The following is a 23,020-nucleotide window of genomic DNA, read 5'->3' as shown; positions in this document are numbered from 1 at the left end:
TGTCTAACAGAACTAAGTTGGCAGTCTTTCGGGGTGCACTGATGAAGATTTTTTGGGCCAATACTGATGGCCGATTATTAATGAGCCATATTGGCTGATACCAGTTTGATTGGTGATATGCAGCCTGGCAGCTTGGACAGCAGTGTCAAGCTAATAAGTCTGTTGGGAGGGAAGGGGTGGGGGGAGGATAGAGGGCTGGGGGAGGCAAATAGGGCCCCTACAGTGAGGGAGGGGGGCACAGCCCCTGCCACTGTGCACACCCCCAGGGAGGCTATGGGGGGCATGTGCCCCCCCATATTTTTGTGTGGGGTGAGGGCGGGCTGCTGCTGCAGGCTGGGGCTGGGGAATGCGCCGGGCTCTTCCCAGTGGGGGGACTGGGCCAGGACTGCACTCCAACTGGGTGGCAGCAGTGCTAGGAGGAGGGGGCTACGGAGTGGTAGCCCCCACTCCCAGCGCTGCTACTACCACCTGCCCGAAGCACAGCCTTGACCCAGCCCCCCTGCCAGGAAGAGCCTGGCACTAGTCCCAGCTGCAGCCCAGCTTCACCCAGCACACAGATCTGGGGTTATGTTCCCCCATGGCTCCCCCCTGGGTGCATGCAGTGGTGGAAGCCGCCACCTGCCTGCTCCCTGGACGAGCTGCTCATGGCTCTGTTCCATGTCCAGCCCCACTCCTTCACCGCAGGGGCCTTGATCTGCCCCCTCCCCACACGCCTCTTTCCCTCTCCCCAACACCTTACCCTCAACAAGCATACCAGCTGGACGCTGCTCTCCAGGCTGCCAGGCTGGCTGTGTGCATGCTGCAGCTGCATATGCATGCAGCATTTATTGGTGGCATTGTCAGCCACATCAGCCAGAAAAAGCTGATTGCTGATAATGTTGATTTTCCTTTTATCAGTGCCAATACAAAATGGACTGCTGTATCAGTGCACCTCTAGTAGTCTTTGGCTAGTTAGTGAATAAATATGTCTTGTTGCCAAATGTATCAATACAACTAGCATACTTTGTAGAAATCTCAGGAGACAAAATGAGAAGCTCCAGGGTTACACACTGCCCTACCCTCATTCATTTTGCCCTGTGTTAAGAAGTGGTAGGAAAGTCAGTTTTTTACAATCACTACGTTTGCTTTAAAACATGGAAACCTGCTGTCAGCTGTGGATCATGTTTCAGTATTAGCAGTTCCAAACATTCTAAAAGCACAAGTCAAACTCCAAAATGTTATTAAATTGTAGATCATTACAAATAATATTTTGGGCTTTTTTATCTGTCTTCTGCTTTCTGGGCATTTATAATCAAACTGGTTCATGTTTAAAACACTTCTTTACAGCCATCCAGGTAATTTATTTTTTTTTAATGGAAGCTGAGTTTCCACATAATTTCATGATTGCAGGAGATGGGCTTCAAGGAAAATACTGGAAAATTCACAATGAAGTCATGAGAGTTAGCAACCTCAAGCCTTTCTGGACAAACAAATAATATATGCAAAAACATTTTCAATGCGGGTTCCATATTTTAACAGCAGACAGCAGTGGTACAAGTGTCTACACCCCTGCCACTGACCTGGAACCCCTCTTATATTTTAATTATAGACCTATCTTTAAAAGGTCTCTTAACACATGGGAGAAGTGCTCAAAATGGGCTAAAACTGTGATGCACAACCTTCCAGCCCCACGGGTTGGATGAGTTGTGTGGGATTGGTCTGCGAGTTCAATCCTGTCAGACTAACCCTGTTTACCCAGCTCTAGATGTGTGCCAGCCTAGCCCCACACACCTGAATCTAGGCCTTGGGCTAAAACATAAATTAAGTGTCACATGGAAATTAAGGGTTTGTCTACATGGGTAATTAATTATGAAGGTATCAATCCTGATGTAAACCACCTTATTCCAGGTTAGTTTACACAGGTTTCAACTCAACACTTTTTTAAAGCTATTTTAGTTTTTAAAAAGTTTTAAAACAAAATTTGTACCTAGTTAAACCTCCCTAGTATGTATTCTGAGTACACCATGGAAAACTCTGTGTTATGCTTATGGTCACAGTGGGTGAAGGGTTTCTCATCTGTTACCCCTCCAAAGGAATTCCCAGCTGTTTTAAGTGAGTAAATCTGTGTAGCCAAATCTGTAGTTTCATCATACGTCTCGTGGTAAACAGTGTTCTTAAAGTCCAGCTCCAAGCTAAAAAAGTGAGGCAAACTCAAAACATTCATTTAAGAGAGAGAAAGAGAATGGTCTCAGCCTTTACTACTGCAGAGAGAAACCTAAAAGTCCTCAACAAGAAAGCAATTTATTTTTTTTAATCTGGGGATTTTTAGCCTAGTTTCAGTATTTGGAAGATGATCTGCCTCAATTTTTGAACACTGGGGTTGCACTATGGATAACTTGCTCATTTAAAAATGTTTCATGTTTCCATATTTGTGTTTCTCTGTATTTGTTGTGCAACTGATGAAGGCCACAGCTCTGGTTAGAACCCTGGAGGACTTCAACCCAGGAGATGATGCAGTTGGGAGTCATCATGTACACTGGCACTCTGGCAATTTCTTTGTGAGGGAATAAGGCAGGTTAGAAATAAGCCCAGCCCTGGCTGGAGGAATGTTACGTGCTGCTTTATGTGTTGCACCAGGTTCAGGGTTCACGTTCCAGAAAGCCTGTTCTGAATGGATGTGAGCGCGAACGCCAAATGCCCCTGGAGACTGGGATGGTGAGCTCCGGCAGGTGGTGCTGGCACTGTTGGCAGCGGGAGTGTTGCAGTGGTAAGCAGGGAGCTCCCACAGGCAGCTGCAGTGCTGTTGGCAGCAAGTGGGGGAGGGGGTGTGAGTGCCAACCAGTGCTTGGTGACCACCAGCAGATGCTGCTGGTGGTGTCAGCAGCGAGGGGTCGAGGAGTGGCAAGCAGCAACCACCCGCAGGCATCACCAGCAGAGTTGGCAGTGCCTTTTCGTAAGGAGTGCACTGCCATGCTCAGGGGGTACAGGTGCACCCGCATGCATCTCTTACACATCACCAATAGATGTGGAAATCCTGAAAGGTAACAGTCCCAGGGAAAGAGGAATTGGGTCAAAAGATGTTATGAAGGGAAAAGATAGGGCAAGGTGGTACTTTTCATGGCACCTGATGAAATAAGTTGTTGCTTGCAAAAGCACATGCCTGTCTGAACCACTTAGTCTCTAGTTCCTGCCCTGACTACTACAACTCTCTGCTCATGGGGAGGGGGGCCAGGGTGAAAGAGGAGGAAAGCAGAAATGGTCTTGTACTTCAGTTCTTCTGATATCAAATGTGTGATAGAAAATTGAAGACAGTTGGAAAGGGAAATGATTGGATTTAGGTATTCCAGACAGCTGTGCAAATAAGGGAAGTCTAGATATCACATATCATAGAATCACAGAAGTATAGAGAAGCAGGGCTGAAAGGGACTTCCAGAGGTCGTGTACTCCAACCCCTGCCAGAGGCAGGACTATTCCTATCCAAATTATACATGGGACTACTATCAGTCCTGACACAATATAGACCCAACACCCTAACCTGCCACAGATAAACCAGGGGAACCATAGCAGCCAGTGTCCTGCTTCTATGAGATGTTGATAATATTTACACTCAAAGGATCCTGGGTAGAGGGCCATGCCCCTTGCTACAGAAGAAGGCAAACCTCCCATAGTCCATACCAATCTGACCATGGGGTAAAATTCCTTCCTAACTCTAAATATGGTGGTTGGTCTGACTCTGAGTAGACAAGCAAGACCCTCTAGCCAGGAACCTCAAGTTTTGGTCCTAGCAGCAGAATTGGCACACCCCCATCCAAGTCCCTAGCCTGGGCTGTAGCCAACACCCAATGCCTCTGGGAAGACTTAAAAACACCTGGACACATGCAGCAGAAAGGAGGAGGAATTGGGGAGGGGGGATAGAAACCAGCACAGCCCAGAAGCATGGGAAAAAACCCACTGTAGAAATATACCCATTGTAGGCATAGCTAAGTCATCCCTGACCAGTGGCTGTCCAGCCTCTTTTTGAACACCTCCAATGATGGAGAGTCCACAACTGCCCCAGGCAGTCTATTACACTTCTTCATTATTCTAACAGTGAAGAAGTTTTTCCAGATATCCAACCTAACTTATTTTGCTACAACTTCAACCTATTCCTTCTCTCTGCAGCAGGAGAGGAAAGGTGCTTTCCCTCTTCTTTATGGCAGCCCTTCAAGTATTTGAAGACTGCTATCATTTCCTCTCTTAAGCACCTTTTCCACAAGCTGAGCTCTGCTCCTTCAGCCTCTCCTCACATGAGTTGCCTTCCAAGCCTTTGATCATCTTTGTTGCCCACCTCTGAACCCTCTATAACTTCTCCAAGTCCTTTTAAAAAAGTGGAACTTGAAAGTACTCCAGATGAACCTAACTAGCGTTGAGTAGAGGCAATACCACTTCCTGTGACTTGCATCTAATACTTCTATTGGTGCAGCCTAAAACCACATTTGCAGTTCCAAAACTACATATTGTAGTTACATAAAAGCTGTAACAGTAGGGAAATCACAACAGTTGTTTGAATAGTCACGACTCTGCCCGCTAGCAGGCACCCAAACAAATACCTTTTCACTTTCTGTATCAAGTGCTGATGTCGCTTCATCCAGCAGTAGAACTTGAGGATGACGTACAAGAGCTCGAGCTATAGCAATCCTCTGCTTCTGACCGCCAGAGAGCTGAGTTCCTTTGTCTCCCACATGGGTATTATATTTCTAAATATAATAAACAGAATTTAGAAAGTGCATCCAACTAGTGATTTGCCTTGGACGTAGACATTAGCATACTGACTTCAGTAGAACTTGCACTTTTAATTGAGGGTCTATTCTATGTCAGCAGCTATCTGAACCCAGATGACCAGAATTACTGGAGGTCACAAATATCCATCCATGGGGCCTCTTCACTGTAGGATATTACCACCTTAAAATCTTAAATGTTTTTCTTTTCAGGGTATTCCTGAGAGGTTGAGAAGGAATAGTAACCTTCCTCATTGTACAGTAAGGAAACTGAGGTAAACAGAAGCTTGACCAGTGTAAACAGGAAGTCTGTATCACAGCAAAGAAATCAACCAAGGTCTTCAGTTTCCAGGCAGTAACAACAGCAGTAACATTCTCTTCCCCCAAGCTATGGTATTTTTTTGCACGATGGTAACATGCAGAGGCTCCAGTCATAATTTAGACCCAATGTACTAGGCACAATGGGCGCTGATACACCTGCCTGACACCTGCTCTGATGCATGTTAATTAGCATGTGTTGGAAAAGACTCAATTAAATGAGTTTGCTGGAGTGTGCTAATTAGCATGCTCCAGCAGCTTTCACATCGTGTATTCAGTGTTCCTCTACTTCGAATTGGTGGTGGGGGCGCTTTAACTAAAGCTCATTGAATGAGCTTTAAAACTGCCTCCACTGCCATTTTGAAGTGCAAGACACTGAATACACAAGACACTGTGGGTGCTTTAATTAGAGTGGCTACCAACAGTCACTCTAAAGTTCCTCCCTCCTGCCCCTGCCCCACACACACCATCCTGGAGCACGTGTAAAGATGCTCTATAGTAGTGGTCTCTAAACTTTTTTGATCGCGCACCCCTATCAGTAAAAAATTTTGAGCATGCACCCTCAATATATGCATATTTATATAAATATCAATAGAAGTTTTAATATTTTCTTCCCGCACCCCAATGGATCATCTTGCGCACCCCACTTTGGAGACCGCTGCTCTATAGCACTGTGTTCTCAAAAGTGCTTGTAAGTAATTAAAGACAAGACAGAACAAAAGATGGTAATAGGAGTAAATGGAGGGGTGCATAGGTGGATAAGGAATATGGTAATAAGATCACATTTCTCTGGAGGACTATTGTATGTATGACATTATAGTTCTGATTCAGCTTTGGTTTGCTAAATAGGACATTTTAAGAATATTAATGAGACCTTAACTCCTTGAGCTCTCCTAACATTTTCCTTTTCCTTGCTTGGAAAAAGCAACTTGGGCTCCCTGGCTATTCCTTTTGTGTATGGCAATTTTCTCCCTTCTATACAGAGTATCCAGAACTGCTTCACTATCTAGTAATGTTAATTAGGTTGTTAGTTTTTAATGGTGTTTCTTCCTACCAAGTACTTGGGTGACTGTTCCCGGAAGGGCTAAGCAAACACCCTGTCTCAGTAGTCCAAGGCTCTGCAAGTTTTGCTAAGGAGTCTATGTGATGTCTCTGGAGAAGTGTAGCTACAACTATTAGAGGCGCTCATTCTAATCCACTATGCTCATATGTCTGGTACAGAATAAAATGCAAACATAAAATAATTTAAACTGATGCACAATCAATGCATGATGCACAGTACAGCTCACTGTGAGGGGTACCCAAATTTAAAATATATGAAAAAAATTAACTTGAACAGTAATGAGACATTTCCATATGCTACATTCCATTTAATAATTCTAAGAAACTGCAGATATCCTGGGGATATTAATTCTTCACAGTAGCATTTAAAGGTGACCTACAAAAACTGTGAGTATACAGGAAACCCAGGTTGACTGTTCTTTTACCTTAGAAATATCAGAAACGTTAAATTTTGTCTCAACATGTTTAGCTAGAGGACACCTGTCTTCATCCTAATTTGGCTTGGAAGCCCTAAATGAGATCGTTAGCAAATATATTTTCTACAAAATGTTTGAGATGACTACCACAAAGCCCCCTCATGTAAAGCCTCTCTACATCAAAAAGAACACATTTTCAATTACCTTAATTAAAAAGCAATTACATCTCTCAGAAACATAGAATGAGAAGAGACATGATCAAGAGATCATCTATTGAACAAAGTACCAACACTTTTACTTATTGCCCATGGGGATTTGAGCTCATGACCTTTTAAGAGGAAGCAATAGCTACAGGTTTGTGCCACCAGGAAGCTATCAAAATCTGAATTTCAGTTTTTTCTGCTGGCCTAAACTTTTAGTTGTCCACTTGTTCAGTCCTTCAGAAAAAAAGTGAGACAAAACTTGAATTTCTAATGGTGTAAACCAACATAGAGAAAACACACATTTCTGCTGTCTTTCTAATCTCAGAAAAGCATGAAAAAACACAACACCTTATTTTTCCTTGTTGAAAACATTTAATTTGGGGTAGGAAAGACAGGTTTAACTTACATTTGGTAGAGAGTCAATGAAAGAATGGATGTTGGCTGCTTTTGCTGCACTGACAATCTCTTCATGTGACACCTCTCTGCTGTTATCTCCATATGCAATGTTCTCAGCAATCGTGCAGTCAAACAGAATTGGTTCTTGTGAGACAATACCAATCTGAGCTCGAAGCCATTGGATATTTAATCCTTTTGCACTTTGGCCGTCCAGCAACTAAAAAAGTAAGAGACCTTGCATTTCAGAAGCATAGAAATTAAATTGAGATTACCTTGCATCACGCTTCTTTGTGATAGACACTGCACATTCACTTTCATGGTCGTGTCAATCCTTACAGGTGGGGCACTGAAACCTTCTCTTAATAATACTTATTTGAGTGTTTATGTTTCCCTCTCTCTTACTTTTCCCCACATCTCAGAATGATCTGAGGGCTGGGCTATAAAAAAAGATGTGATGCTGTCTGATACCTCAGGTCCTGTCTCTTGAAAGTCAAGATTTCATTAGGATGCTGTTTAAGAAGGCAAGGTAGGGAAAGAGTATGAATATGCAAAGTTCATCCTAAAGAGCTCCATATACAAGCAACTTTTATTCCTTCTTCAGGTGTCTTGCATATTTCCTTACTGAGGTAGATTGACAAATAATATCACACAATTAGGACTTTAAATCCTAATTGCAGAAGGACCGAAGTGCTGTCCAATCAAATGTAATGCTATGCTTAAGAATGAATGGTGGTTTATAAATGTTGTTAGGGTGACAATAAGGTGCAGTAAATGTTAATGAGCATGAACTAAGGTGTATAAATGTGGAAAGAACTAATGTTTGCTGCTGCTCTCCCATTTTTCTTTTTTGGGAGCTCGCCCAAAGCTGTCTCCATTTTGAATAAAGCTGTTGCGAGCAATGTGCGCTGGTGTTCGCTCCCTGTTTGCTCCCTGAGCAACTGGATCCCAGGCAATTGGATCATCGTCTCCCTAGTCATTGGGTGATGCATAGAGTCAGGGTCTAACATCTTGGTGTAGTTGGCAAGAATCAACACATTTGGGGGGGACTGAGCATCCTGATTCTACCAGGGTAAAGCCTATCTGTGTACTTACACACACGTGTGCTAGGTGCTAGGTTCACTTGGGCCGCCTCAGCAATCGTACCCCATCTTTACCTTTCCCCAGTAGCATGGCAGTGGGTTCAGAGGCTTTTCCTCTGTGTGTGTGGTCAGGGAGACCGCTGATCTTATTGAGAGCTGAGTTAAACAGAATGGGGGTCCATTGAAGGGGCCCTAGGAGAGCCTGTCTAGCCCAACTTGGATTACAGCCCAAGGGTGGGCCAAGGGAATTTTAAGTGAAAAGCACGGAAGCCAACCTTCAGTAAAGCAACTGCCCTCCAGGCTTTAGCTTGGATGTTCAAGATTTCACCTCCAGACTGCTAACACCTAAGAGAGAAAGCCTCAGAGTGAAGCCTACATTCTGGCCAGATGTACCTTAACTCTGATGACAGCCCTAGGCTTAGTGGATATAGAATTGTTTAATTTTTTGTATTGTTGCTCTTTTGTTTTTTACTCTGCAGCAATAAATTCACCTACTATTGACTGGCAGGTGTTGTGGTCAGCCTGAGGATTGTGTCCATCCAGAACAAAGGTATAGGTGCTGGGTTCAAATCCAGTCCAACAATTGACAACTTCACCAGGACACGGGAGTAGTAACCTAACTGATGTGGGAATTTGTTGATACAAAGCGATCAGTTTTAGAGGGATTGGCTGAAACTTGTAATAAGGTAGAGCTGTATAGTAATTGTAACTAAAGTTATAAGTATTGTGCAGGAGATGTTGTTTGTTACTGCTAACCACTTTGTTTGTCCAAGTCAGGCAAAGAACCTCCTGTTGTGTTTACAATAGGAAGCTAGAAAGCAAAGAAAGTCATCTCTCTGCTAGAAGGCCTGTGTGAATGAACAGGGTGCTTTGACTCTAGGGCCCTTGAGAATAATTACAGTCTTCTATGCAGGAAGAACAAGAGCAGGTATATGTTTGCTGTGAAGTTTGTAAAGTGTAAGGTTATAGCAAAGCAAAGTGTTGTGCAGGCAGTACAGCTTCAGAGAGATCAAAAAAACAGTTAGAAAAATGTGAGACAGACACTCTAGAATCCTGTGTGTACCAGAAAATAGAAGCAGAAGGCACAGAAAGAGACAAGGTATGTTACCAGACATCTGCTCAGGCAGTGGCAGAGAATTTGTGATTAGAAGTGAGGGGAAACTTGGTTTCCCCTCCCCCGGCCACCCCACAAACAGTGAAGAACCTAGAAGAGATAGAGATTGTTAACAGCTGTGTATACAGAGATCAGTGCCCAAAATTACTTTAAGTTACTCTGAGCAGGGAAAGAGAAGTAAGCTTATCAGAGGCATGTTTTGTTTTTCTCTGCAGAGGCATAGTTTAAAAGTTTCCTTTTTAAGGTAAGAAGAGTTTTCTTAAAAGGACTGCGTGTAGTGTGTAATTTGTCACCCACGGTCTTTCAGAGGAAATTTCTTAGTCCTAAAGTGAAGCTTGCTGGTCTGTATAGCTGTAAGAGAGAGAGATTTAATAGATGGTTTAGTTTGCAGAGAGCAAGGCAAGAAGGGGCCATGGATGAAAACGGATTATGAAGCCTGTTGCCCAGAAAGGTTAAAATCTGTTAAGGAAAGGAAAACTAGAAGTTAAGTAAAACCTAGAAAAAGTGTTAGGATTCTAGAGAGTTGCAAGGGGGGGGGGGAAGATCTGATAAAGAGTCTGCAGGACCCTAAAGACCAAGTAATCTGGCAGTCCAGAAAAGGGGCACAGAAAGAAAAGACGACTGGTAGAGCTGCCAGAGCCAGAAGCCTGAAATCTCAGCTGATCCGAGGGGGGGCCAAGAAGGCCAGAAGTCAGAGGCTGTGCCCATAAGAAGTAAAAAAGATCAGATCAGGAGAGTAGAGAGTGTAATCCTGAGTGTAACTTAAAACTACCACCCTCCTAGGTATGGTTAGTGTAGTAGAGCTACCTGTAGCAGGGTAGGATCTGCAAAATGCTGTGTAATAACCACCCTAAGGAATAGGCAGAGGCAAATATAAAGTGCATTAAAACCCTAGCCTCCAGCTCCTTGTAGATTATCCTTCATTAACAAAAGGCAGCCTGTGCAAGGTATCAGGAGGAAAAAATGTTGAATGAGTGCCAGTCTGGCTATAGGCCAAGCAAAGCCAGCCACAGTGTATAAAAAACTAACCAAGAGAGGTAAGCCCCTCCCTTTTTGTCTTTGTATTTTACAGGATAGAACCACCACTGAAGCATCATGAAGTTTGCTGAATACAGGAAAGAAATCAAGCTTGACTGTGTTATGTGTAGTAATTGTGTTTTACTAAGTCTGTAAAATGGTACTACTGCGCTACTACTATAAGTGATTGTGATATCAACTACGTTGGACTATAAAATGTAAAGCAAAACTTCTTAATAAGCTATGAAATACCTGAAGAGTGGCTACAAAAATGATACATCATGCAAAGCATCACCTCCATAACCTTGCGGAGTTCATCCATGCCAAAGATCAAGAAGGCTACTAAATTGTTCGTTTTATTGTTATCTTTTGTTTTCTTCCCCCCCCCCAGTTTTTGTTTTGTTTTTGTTAAAATTAATGTATTTTAGTTTGTATTGTAGAAATAGTAATGTAATGTAGTATTAATTCCCCAAATTTGTGCAAAGATTAGGAACACAAAGTAAAATGATAAAATCCTAAGAAAAACCAGGGCCTTCCTGTGCAAACAGCATATCTAGTTTCCATGGCAAGTTAAAAAAGTCCTAACCCTTGACATTTATCCAAACTTTTACAGGATGGAGAGGCACTAGTAGTGCTACAATAATAGCACCAGTATCCAGTTAATATTCAGCTGCATATTCATGCCATTATAAAAACAAAACAAAAATATCCCTACGATACCATCATCCCAGTTCCTGGCTCGGTCCCATGTTAAAAAGAGCCTAAGCACTCTCTCACTTATTACCAGTAATGGACAAAAAGGTAAGTCCTCTGTCCGAGTAATGCAAGACCATCATCTACCTTGCCAGGCCCAAAGGGTGTACTGTGCAGAGAAAGTGATGACCTCTGGAGTATCAGCTGGGTTTCTCTTTTGCTGCCTATACTAATTCTGTGAGGGAGTGTTAGGGTAACAATATTTGGATCTTGGGGAGCATTGGACTTGCAGCTAAATACAGGCTGTAACCTGTGGCCTAGCAGAGCTGCTAACCACAAGGCAAAATGATATATTAAAAGTAACATTGCAAGATGCTTAGGCAAGTAGTTTCCTAACAGTGTGGTAGTGTGTAGGACATACGATTTATTGTGTAAAAGGAAATGAGATGCAGCCCACAAGCTATTGTTAGGAGATAAAGCAGAAATAAGACCTTGGAGATGAAAAAGGAGCCAGCAAGAAACGGCAAATGACCGAGAGAATCTGGGTTCACAGTTTTACGCATGCACTCATAACAAAAAGGCATATAAATGAATGAAATGTATAGGCAATCCCATGTTAATGAAATAAACAGTAAACAGGCGGAGCTTGAGATAGGAGGGAATATGGGTGGAACAAAGGAGGGATAAAGGTGGAGTAAATGTTAAAGAGCATGAACCAAGGTGTATAAATGTGGAAAGAACTAATGTTCACTGCTGCTCTGCAGTTTTTCTTTTTTGGGAGCTCACCCAAAGCTGTCTCCATTTTGAATAAAGCTGTTGCAAGCAATGTGTGCTGGTCTTTGCCCCCTGTTTGCTCCCTGAGCAATTGGATCGTTGTCTCCCTAGTTGTTGGGCACCACATGGAGTCAGGGTCTAACAAATGTATCTTGAAAATTGTGGCATATGTCTGTTTAGATGATCCACAAGACACTTTTTCCTGCTCACTAGTTGACTAGAAATGTTTTGCTGGATACAGCAGTCCTATGTCTACATAGCTGGGAAAGTACTTTGACACCACTTGCAGAGGTAATAAATTTTCATTATATTGCTTGGGACAACCTGTACTACTTTTCCATGTGGATTGAAGGAAGAACAGGCTTAGGAGCTAGATTAACTGGTCTCAACTCTAGTAATGCAGTCTTTTCCTCTTTCGTCTAATGACCTTGTACCATGAAACCACAATCCAAGATAGCGATTGTCACTGACAGAGGTGGATGACTTAACACTTCTTGCATCCATCCCATCTTGGATTCATCCCTTCAAAGACAGTGGCATTTCTTCTGGAATAGTTAGTTTTTAGGCAGATTGCCTGCACTTCATGTGTATTCCACTGCTAGCTAATGCTTCAGTATTCTCATTTCTACCTGAGCATGTGGCATGTGATAAATAACTGAAGCCATGAAGTCTCTGAGAGTCAGAAGGAACACTAGTTTCTCGAGGTGTAACAGGGGGCCAAGGCCCCTGTTACTTTAAGAGAGGAGAGCAGCAGGCTAGAGCAGAATTTTGATGAGGACAGCTGCATTTAGGTCAGCTACTCAGTAAGCAGCTCTGCTGTGTAAACTACACCAGAGGAGCAGACTACTCATTGAGCCAAGAGGAGACACTGGGCTCCATAAGAGCGCTAAGGGAGCCATGCAACCAGAAAGAGGAAGAGCTCAGGAGTAGAAAAGCTCAGCCCAGAACAGACAGAAGTGACAATTTTTGCCCAATCTGGCCCCTGAAAGCATCTATAGTAGTGACCAAGCAGAAGTACACAGTCGCAGAGCACTTTAAAAGGGCCTGATCCCACAAAACTCTGAACTCTCATTGCACGAGGGTTCAGATGATGATGCTTCAAAAGAGAGCACCCTCAGTAACTTTTGTCTGTGCTGCCTCCCAGCCCCAGCTCTGTTTTCAGAATGGGAGGGGAAAAAGGGACCGGGGAGGGAGTTTGGTTTTTCAGCCTATGCGGGAGGGTAGGGCAGGTGAACTGGGCCCCCATACCTTGTGGGAGGGGTAGCCTCAAATCCACCCACCCCACCCTCCAGTGCTGGCTGGGGAACCCCCAGACAGAGCTCACTCTCCTCCCTTTCTTCCCATTCTGAAAACAGAACCAAGGCTAAGAGTGGAGAGAGGCATTGTTAGGGGAGACCAGCTGCAGTCTCACAGTCAGCAGCTGGATTCCCCAACCCCCGGGACTCAACAGCAAACTTCTGTTGAGTCCAGGTGATCTTTGTAACTCATGGCACTTCCTGCAAAGTGCCATGAGTTACAACAGGGAGCTGCTCTTCTGTCTGCACCTTTAAATCTTGCTCCCTGGACAGAAAAGAGCTCTTTTCTGCATGAGTGGCTGCAGGGACCCTGGAAGCACAGACAGGAGCTTGCAGAGCATAGAGACCCAAGGTGAGAGTACTAACTTACATTAGGGGTTGTTGGTTTTATGTTTGCAATTTGTGTTTAAGATACCAGAGGACCAGATTGTGGCTCTAGGGGTGGAATGGAGGCCACAGGATGAAGCAAGGCAGTGGGCAATGTCTGAGAGTCATGGGTGTGGTGATGAATGAGACTAGAGGCCACAATTAGAGTCCTAAAGCACAGCTGGAACCAAGGGAGGCACAATTTGTGCCCTGGGGTAATCTGGGCATGCAAGGGCATAACCAGTGCATGAAAGGTCAACTCAGTGCCAATAGAGTGAACAGCAAGCAGGGAGACAAACCATTTTGTTAGCAGTTGACAGAAGTTTGGGCTGGATCCCTTGTGGGGTTGGGATTCACATGCCCAGCTTGGGCTCTGCACTACACTATCCCAGTCCCACACAACACCTCCCCAAGAGTGCGAGACCCCAGCCACTGCAATCTCTTAGCTGCAGGGGCCCTTCCACAGACTTCCAGCTACATGGTGTGCTCCATGCATCCCTGGGGCTAGGGGATCACAGCAGCAACCCACAGATGCTGGAACTGAGTCCCCACACCTGGCAGGTCTCTCAGTCCCAGCTGCGGCTGGGACATGGCTAGGAGCCCCAGCCATGTGAGCCTACAAGGGGAGCCAAGGATGGGAGGAAGATCATAACAATAATACAAAAAATGCTTTATAAATGTTAATTAACTAGGAAACAATACACAATTTTATATGTATTTTAAGCTAAGATCATTGTAAGTATACGGGAAGCATTATTGTAATCATGGTGTCTGAGCATATTTTAAGTAGCATAAATTGAGTTTTGGAAACAAAAACATTATTTTTCAGCTGTTTTAAGATATAGAATGTAAAAGGAATTGATACATGTTGAGTGCATATAGGTAGATCTTCATCTCTAATAACATTTCTATTCATTTGTAAGTATTTAGCTATTATAGACCCCCTACAAAATACCATTGATCCAATGCAGTCTTCTGCACCGAATTCAGCACAGCTTCTAAATCATGTGCATGTAGCATAGAGATGGGCAATTTGTTTGGCTGGAGGGTTCCTTAATGAGTTTTGTTGAGGTGTTGAGGGCTGCAAGGGTAGCTCGCCCATCTTGTAACTGGAATTCCCATCCCCTAATGCCTTACCTTTGTCATTGGAAGTCTTTCCTCTTGCCTCATCTGGTGGGGCGTGGAGGGGTTGCTTGTATATTGTGTGATGGGGTAGAGGGTGTATGTGGTGGTGGGTGGCATATGTGTCTGGGTATAGTGCGGTGTGTGGGTACATTTGTGGGGTGTGATTGGGGTTTGGGTGGGTTGGGTGTGGGCATGAAGGGGGCTTACCCCCTGCCTGCTCTTTGTGATGTGGCTCAGCCCAGTGCCTCGGCAGGAGGTAGAAGGGGATCAGTACTGCCTGCCTGGCTCCCAGTGTGCTGCAAAAGGCAGGAAAGCAGCTGCCACCAATGGGCAGCAAGAGAAGCACCTAGGAGAGGAGAAGAGGGGCAGGCAACTGAGCCTGGCACCCTTGGTCTCTGTCGCATACCTGCCCAGCAAGACTGCACCAAGCTCACTTTGGCTCCTGCTCTAGCCCTACTTCCTGTGCCTGCCCGGTGGGGCTTTGTGAGTAGGTGAGCTCCTTCAGCACCACCCCCAATACACTTGCTCCCCAGCCCAGCCATGCACAAGCAGGACCAGAGTGAACTGCAGGCAGACCCCTGCTCCCCTCAATGCTGTAGCTTCCCCTCCCTACCTGCTGCCCCAGGCACTGCAGCAGGGACAGGAGGAAGAGTCACTGGAGGCCCAGGGAGCTCAGCAGTTCCCTGGGCAGCACCAGCAGTAGCCCTGCCCAGAAGTTGTGTATCCTGGCCAGGGATGGCGCCCTCTGGCAAGGGAAGCTGGGAGCACAGCAGGCAACACTCCAGGTGGGAGAAGGCAGGACTCAGTCCCATGCAGAGCGCAACAGGGGCAGCTGCGAGTGGGGTCAGACACAATTAATTAGTGGGCGCCAGCCTGTGGGCTGGATCAAATGAGTTGGTGGGCCAGATCTGGTCCGTGGGTCATATTTTGCCCACCCCTGCTGTAGCATTTCTCAACCATCCAGTAAGTTCTCAAAATGATGGGGGAAAAGTTGCATTCTCCCTTTGTTTATTGTGGTTATATGTGAAGAACCTTGAAAATTCAATAGTACCTACACCTAATCTTTTTGAACATTACAAAAATATAAAAATATCTAGTGCATTCTACTCCATTAACAAGAATACAACAGGTAAGTTATAATTTAACTAAAAGTTAGATCTTCACAAACAACTTACCATTTCTCCATCAAGGGGATCATAGAATCTCTCAAGCAATTGAACAACGGTGCTTTTCCCACAGCCACTGCTGCCCACAAGAGCCAAGGTTTGTCCTTTTTCTACCTTAATATTCAAACCTTGAAGCACTTTGACCTCTGGTCGAGTTGGGTACTTAAACATCACCTCTTTGAACATTATGTTGCCACCAAATATTTCCTATAATTGAAAAGGTTATATATGATCAATATGTAGGATAATTTTGGCAGATCCTAAAAGAAGGTGCTGAGCATTACTAATGAAATCAATGGGAATTTTGCAGTTAATTTTAATGTTATTGGGATCTGGCCATTCTGTGATATTTCAAAAAATATTTTGAAAAGACCCTTAAATTTTGGCAATTCTGCTTCAAACAAGTTTTAAAATAAGACCAGTTCTTCAAAAGTTATAACAATTTTAGGTGCCCAGCTTCTGATACTCCAAGAGGGCTTGCTTGTTCAACATTTTCTTAGAAAAAAGGGGGACTGATTCAAGTTGGCTACTGGAAATCAAGGTTTTTTTTATAGTCTTGGCCTCCAAACCAAAGCAATCCTTCTGTTTTAACACTTTCCCCCCCAACAATAAAATCAGTGTAATAAATATTATTATATAAACATACAAATAGCTTAACCTGCATAACATGTCAAACTTATAATTCATAGGAAATCTTAATAACAATTTTCTTACCCTTCATTATTATCATTTACAATTCAAAAATGAGATGGAGCAAATTTCAACCATCTTTGCTGTCAAAGATGCCATGTGAATCTATGGCTGTTGTAGGAACTGAAGGTACTGAATTGAGGAGGGTTGGGAATGAGAGTGTGACGGGGAAAGAGAAAGTGACAGAGGTTATGAACAAATGAACAAATTACTTCACATTGGAAGAAGGTGGAGATTTACTATGAGCAGTCACACCCCTTTTTAATTCACTGCAATACCTGTTTATAGCCTGGGTAAACAGGGGTATGGAGGAGCGTAATTTGCTAAATCACTAGAGGAATGAAACTGGCCTTGGATTTATGCTAGGGACAGGCAATTATTTTGGGTGGAGGGCTGCTTACCGAGTTTTGGCAAACTGTCTAAACCCCTCTCTAGTGCAGGGAAGCAGAACAGTCCCACGGTCCCAGGCCAGAAGCCTCTTCTAGGAAGAAGGCTTCTGGCTGGGAGGGCAGGGCTAGGCAGGCCTTGCTGCTAGTTCCTTTTAATTTTCTAAATTTTTTAAGGGCCCCATAGGCTGGATAGAATGGCCTGGCAGGTTGGATCTGGCCCCCAGGCAGTACTTTGCCTGCCCTTGATTTATGCTGAATGCAGCCTTGATTACAACTTGCTATAAATGGGTAACAGGTTTCTTGGCCTGAGGAATCAGAGGTGACTAGACATTAATGGTAGTCATTTCACTTCCTAGAATACTGGCATGCCTTACCTTGCTACCCTGAGGTGGATCATATACATATCTCTCTCGTTCTTTCTTTCTCTCCATTATTAGATATAGGTAAAAGGGAGTAAACAGACAGCTGCTGTACATTTGATTTGTCCATACCTTCTGTGTACACACACAGATATGCTATAGGCTGTCTGTGTCTGCAAGTGACTCAGGTAGTTTCACTAAATGTATCTGATAATTATTCTAGCTCACTTATCTCTTATTATAATCTTGAATAAAAAGTGAAACAGGGCCTGACTATCCAAGGTCCATGCCAGGATCATTTTGTCATGCATGATAGGAAGAATCTCAGACCCCTGCTACATTGTCCTATAGTCAGTGCACCGGACAGTACAGAGAGCTCTCAACAAGAAAGTGTTTGGCATGGATAGTCCATTGAGTCATGAAGCAAAATTCAGCTCTTTATTGGAGAGGTTTTGAAACCAAAGACAAGTTTATGGGAATCAACAGGACAGCTGACTTGTATGTAAATTTTAGCAATACTAAAAGACAGGAAAGGATTTAGTGAGATGTTTCTTTTGGATTAGTCTTATGGTTAATGGCCCTAAAATCAGTTTAATCAAAATACCTAATGAGAGAAGGTGGGAAAAATATCAACAGTCATGAATGGTTACAGAAGTAAGCAATATAATTTGCATCGTTCACTTACAGGCTTCAGTCCTTCCTCACTGTAACTGTCTATTAAGGGTACCCTTTCAAACAGCATGAACATATGAGCTGCTGACATCCTGGCTTTGGCATAGTCTGGAGTAAATGAACTGCTCTGTCCAAGTGCCATTGCACCAAATACAATAGCTGAAAAAACCCTGTAAATACAAACCAAAAGAGACAGTGAAGTATGAATTATTAACATGAATACATATAATACTGAGGACAGGCAAAGAGCATAATCAGTCTTTTTTTGTGAACGTCAGGTTAATGAGCAGGCTTGTATCATGAATAGATACATCCATGAACGGTGCGTGCCCCCAGCGGCTAGTGAGGCACAGCTGCGCTGGCAGTGGTGGGCGCATGGCAGCAGTGGTGGGAGTATGGCTGTGGTGAGCAGGAAGCTACTGCAGGTGCCGCCAGCAGCGTTGACGGCAGCCAGGGTCAATCGTGGACCACCTGCAGATGCCGCCACCAGCAGTGGGGTGGCAAGCAGTGACTGGCCACAGGCACTGCCAACAATGTCAGCAGCACCTTTTTGCAGGGGGTGCACTGGCACATGCAGGGGGTGCACGTGCATCCACATGAACCTCCTATGCATCACCCCTGGATATATCCACATTCTTTCCCAAATTCAGTGCTTTCCTTTTTTATTGATAGAATCCTTATTTCTTCCTCTTGTTTTTGGCAGGGGAGGGAACTAAATTCCTCTTTGCCCTCCTTGTTTATTGTCATAAGAGGTGAGGGAAACCTGGCTTCTGTTTCTATTCTTTTCTTAATACGTGATATGGGGAAAATCTGAAGTGCAATATTTTCCTTGTCACAAAACAGGACATTCCACCCTGCCCTCACTCTCTGGCATGCTTATCTGTCTCCAAGCTCCAGTTTCTGTTGAGTGGGAGGTGGGCAGGTTGCAGAGCACTGTGAGCATGAGCATGAACAGGGAACAGCCCTGTTTTCTTCAGGACAGGGCCATTTTAACATCTGTTCTGGGTGTTCCACTCATGAGTTCAGGAGGATGCCTAGGACAGGTGTTTAAAATGGGACAGTGCCAACAAAAACACAATGCATGATCACCCTATGGCCATGGTAATTTCTCTGGGCCTCAGTTTCCTCTTAGAATAATTATATTGACATCTTGGTGAAATTGTTTGCAACTTGTGGCTGAAACTCGTGATTTGCCATTTCACACAGTGAACTCTATCTGTGAGACAAACTGCTTGTGAAACTGTAACTGTTGCAAGAGCAGTTAAAATCCTCTGTTTGGTAATGCATTGCTTAAAAGATTATGAAGAAAACACAAAACAGCAACCTTTTGCAAAAATAATGTGCCAGTAAATTGGATAAAAAAGCTGCAGTATGTTATTTTTGCTTATGTGTGCCCTTGAGCGTATTTCATTGACATAGCAAAGCTACCATGCCCTATAAACAGATAAATCTTCCCTGTCAAGACTAGATGAGGTAAGATTAATAAAAGACAAGGTATGGGGCAGCAGCACAAAAAAAGGAAAGTATGATTATTAAAGAGAAAGATGAAAGAGGAGGGATTGTTTGAAGAAAGAGAGAATGTTCTTGCCAACTAAGAAAGTATTCCAGAGTAGGAGGCAACAGCACAGAAGGAGAGCAAAATTAGAGGGAACCAGAGGCAGTGAGGGGGAAGGCATACTGGGAAGTGCCACAGGAAGCAAAAGTATTAATAGAAATTAAAACAGAACTTTGGGTGGAGGCAAAGAAATTCAGTGTAATGTCGTAAAATAAGGACAAGTGATGGAGAAATGCAAAGAAGGGGTGGGTGATGTGATCAGAATAAAAAGATAACATCAGCAGCAACAGAGTTTTGCAACCATAAGAGATGGGGAGTGGGGAGGTCTTGAAAACTAAAGAAGAGAAATTCATGGGAGTCAAGGGGACAGTTGACCTGCATATGGAAAAGTATTTTAGCAGTATCAAAAAGGCAGAAAAGATTTAGTGAGATAGTGGATATGGGGAAGAAGAAAAGAGAATGCTAAAAAGTCTGCAGATGGTAGGAACAGCTGCAAACACAACCAATCTCAGATATTCAGAGCATTTTCTACTGGTGTTACTGCTGTTTTTTCTGTGCTGATCATCTGCTTGCTCCAACCCCTCCTTTACTCAATTCTTTCACCTTGGTTTCTTTGAACACTTGCCCTTTACCCTCTTCTCCCATACCCTGACCTTCTTACTTCCCTTTCTATTCCCTCTCCCTCTGTCTTTTCTCTTAGCCTCTCTCTTCCCCGATCCTGCAAAAATCATAATGCTATTATGCCTATCCCTCATTTCACTTTTGTTGTGTATTCTATTCCTCTTCCTAACCCTGTGTCTTTCTTGTTTAGTTAGACTGTAAACTTTTCAATACAGGAACTGTTTTCTACTATTCTGCGATTGTACCATACCCAGCACTACTGAGTCCGTTCTTAGTTAAAATATTAATAATAAATAACTGATGCAACTTGGATTTTGTGAAATTCAATGGGAAATTAACATTCAAGGCAGCTTAACGTATTATAGTAGCCATAAGTGCAGCTGCATGGGGAAATTTTTGACACTGTAAGTGCAATTTATATCCAAATTCATCAATATCCTAGGTACAACAAGCCTCTATTATATCTAGCTGAATTACTTTTATGTATTGTGTTTATAGTAAGCATATTTCAGTACAAAGCAAGTGGCTCAGATGACAATTTAGTTAGGATTTTTAAAACCAGTTTTAGTACTGATCTTTGCAGCAGAGTATTTATTTACAAAGAAGCAGCCTATATAAATATGTGTAATGAGTACAATACACAGTCACCTGGGAAGTAAAGAAACAACAGAAGTAAAGCTTAACAGAACCAATCACAAACATTTTATTATCATGGAAAAAATGTTTTGTTATCTATCATACACACCTCTCAAAATACCCACTCACTGTGTTCTCTCACATACTCTTACCCACTACCACCACAAAAACACACCTATACATTTATACTTCCAGCTGCTGATGGCCCTTCTCCTTTACCTCCTTATGGAAGGGTGGCCTTCTTTTTATTTGAAGGAGGGAGCCTTGAGTTGGGTCTCTAAACTGAACACCATGTTCACGAATTGTTTACCCCAAACATTAAAAAATCATGACTTTTGTCATCCTTCCACAGATAGTCAGAGGACATTTTGAAAAATAGTAAGTTTTTGTGCTTATAATTTGCCTTTCAGTTTTGAGTCTTGGATGGCCAGTTCTTAATTTTTCTTCTATAACCACGAGAACTAACAATGTTTGTTTTAAAAATGAATAAAGTTGAGATTCATGTGTAATCTCATGACTCCAGGAACTAGAAACATAAAGAAAAAAAGAAAATATTGCTAGGCTCCCTCTAAAATAAAATAGCACGTGTTGGCTTGGCAGTGATCAAGGGTCACCCTGATCTAAAGAGAATAAGTTGAATCCAGAAGAACTGCTCATCCAAAGCTATGCAGCTATGAAGGAAAGGATGCAAGGGGCAAGTGCAGGGAGAAAAGGATACCTTTGTGAGAGCTAGGATTCAGGACAAGGCAAAACAGCAGCTGTAGAAGAAATAATATCATATTTTTGTATGATATTATGTTTCTCACCCTGCCGATCCTGTATTTAAGAGCTATAGGCTTGTTATTGTCAGGTTGTAAGAATTCAAGAATTCTCCCCCCCACAATCATCTTCCAGAGCCAAATTTGAAAACCAATAACATGCAAGAGCCATTTTTTTTTCAAAATTGTGCCTTTATTCCTCTCCGTTGTACCTCAGTATCATTAAAAACATCACAAGTAAAAATACCTATAAAGTCACCCTATTTTCTCCCTTGCCAAAAGCAGATTATTTTTTCCAGATCAGAAAAGTTGAAGCCTGTTGTTATTTTAACCTCAATCTGAATCATTGCAACTGGTATTTCTTCACTGCCTGTTAATATAAATTAAAGGCAAGATGGCTTTTTGGACTATGAAAAAATCCTGGTCCCATTAAATTTGACTACAAATATATTATTGGATTTTACCCTAGAGATATAGCTTCAATCCCTGGTTGTACCAGAAATTTCCTCAGTGATCTTAGGCAAGTCACCTGATCCTGCTAATAACTGACAAGAGTGTAGCACAGTGGTCACAGCCAGTGGATCTCGATCCACTGATAGATCTCGGAGCCTCTTGCAGTAGATCTTGGAGCCCCTTGGAGTTGATCCAAGGCTGGGGTGGGAGCTGAGTGCCTGCATTCATGTACATGAGCACCCCAGCCCAGCAGGTCAGTCCGTGGGGAAGGGAAGGGATGGGAACTAGATCGAGGCCCTGCAATGAGGGACACTGCCACAGAGGCAGGAGCATGGGGTAACTTGAGTGGAGCCCCAGCCAGGTGGGACTTACCTGCTGTGGAGGCATACCCCCAAATAATATTTTCTCCCTCTGCCTTGATCTGCACCCCCCTTCCCTCCCCACAGACTTACCTGCCAGGCAGAGGCCGTGGGGGGGTGGTGGCAGAGACACATGGTAGAACTTGGGTTGCTTTTAAGTGCCAAAGGCAATCTTCTACTTAAAAAGGTTGGAGACCATTGGTGTAACAGTACATATCTATTTGCCAATGGAAATTTTTTACTTATGACTTGTCTCAAGGCCATATAATTTCCCAGTGCCCCACACACCTTTAAAACAGGGATGATGGTAACACTCTTCTTCCACAATGTTTTGCCTTTTCTGTTTAGGCTGAAGCACTCTAATAAGGGCTTTCTGTTATTGTCTCCTTGTATAGTACATAGCAAAGTAATGCTCTAATCACATGTGGACTCTGTAGGCTCTCAGCACGGCTAAAACAGAGCTCCACACTTCTGCCTCATGCCTTCCTCCCAATCTCCATCCTTCACTACTGAGAAAACACTACCATCTGCCTACTTTTCACATAATCCAAGTGTCATCTCTAAAAACTCCCATAAATCTTCATATCCAGCATATGTTTAAAGTTTGAAGATTTTTTTTCTGCATAGCATCTCCAAAATACAACAGACATTCCCCCCCACCCAGCCTGTCTCTCACGCATTGACTCCTCGATCTACTTTTTCACTAACTGTATGCACATCAGCCCAGCCTCTGGCGTCTTCACTTTTCATTCCGTCCAGGAAGAGCAA

General features: G+C 43.3%; 1 protein-coding gene across 1 annotated transcript in view; it reads right to left on the bottom strand.

Moving 5' to 3' along the window:
- Positions 1-23,020, bottom strand: part of LOC149864925 (phosphatidylcholine translocator ABCB4-like) — a 99,391-nt gene that overhangs the window by 2,387 nt on the left and 73,984 nt on the right. The window contains exons 24-27 of the mRNA XM_090047183.1: positions 17,884-18,040; positions 15,770-15,967; positions 7,142-7,348; positions 4,569-4,715 (exon numbers count right to left, since the gene is read on the bottom strand). Coding sequence (XP_089903309.1) covers positions 4,569-4,715; positions 7,142-7,348; positions 15,770-15,967; positions 17,884-18,040 — 709 coding nt within the window. The remainder of the gene's footprint in view (positions 1-4,568; positions 4,716-7,141; positions 7,349-15,769; positions 15,968-17,883; positions 18,041-23,020) is intronic.

This window comes from Crocodylus siamensis, chromosome 5, assembly GCF_052110815.1.
Source record: "Crocodylus siamensis isolate JL-2025a chromosome 5, ASM5211081v1, whole genome shotgun sequence".
Taxonomy (NCBI): domain Eukaryota; kingdom Metazoa; phylum Chordata; order Crocodylia; family Crocodylidae; genus Crocodylus; species Crocodylus siamensis.
The sequence above is the reverse complement of the archived record's forward strand: the minus strand, read 5'-3'. Positions and strand labels throughout refer to the sequence as shown.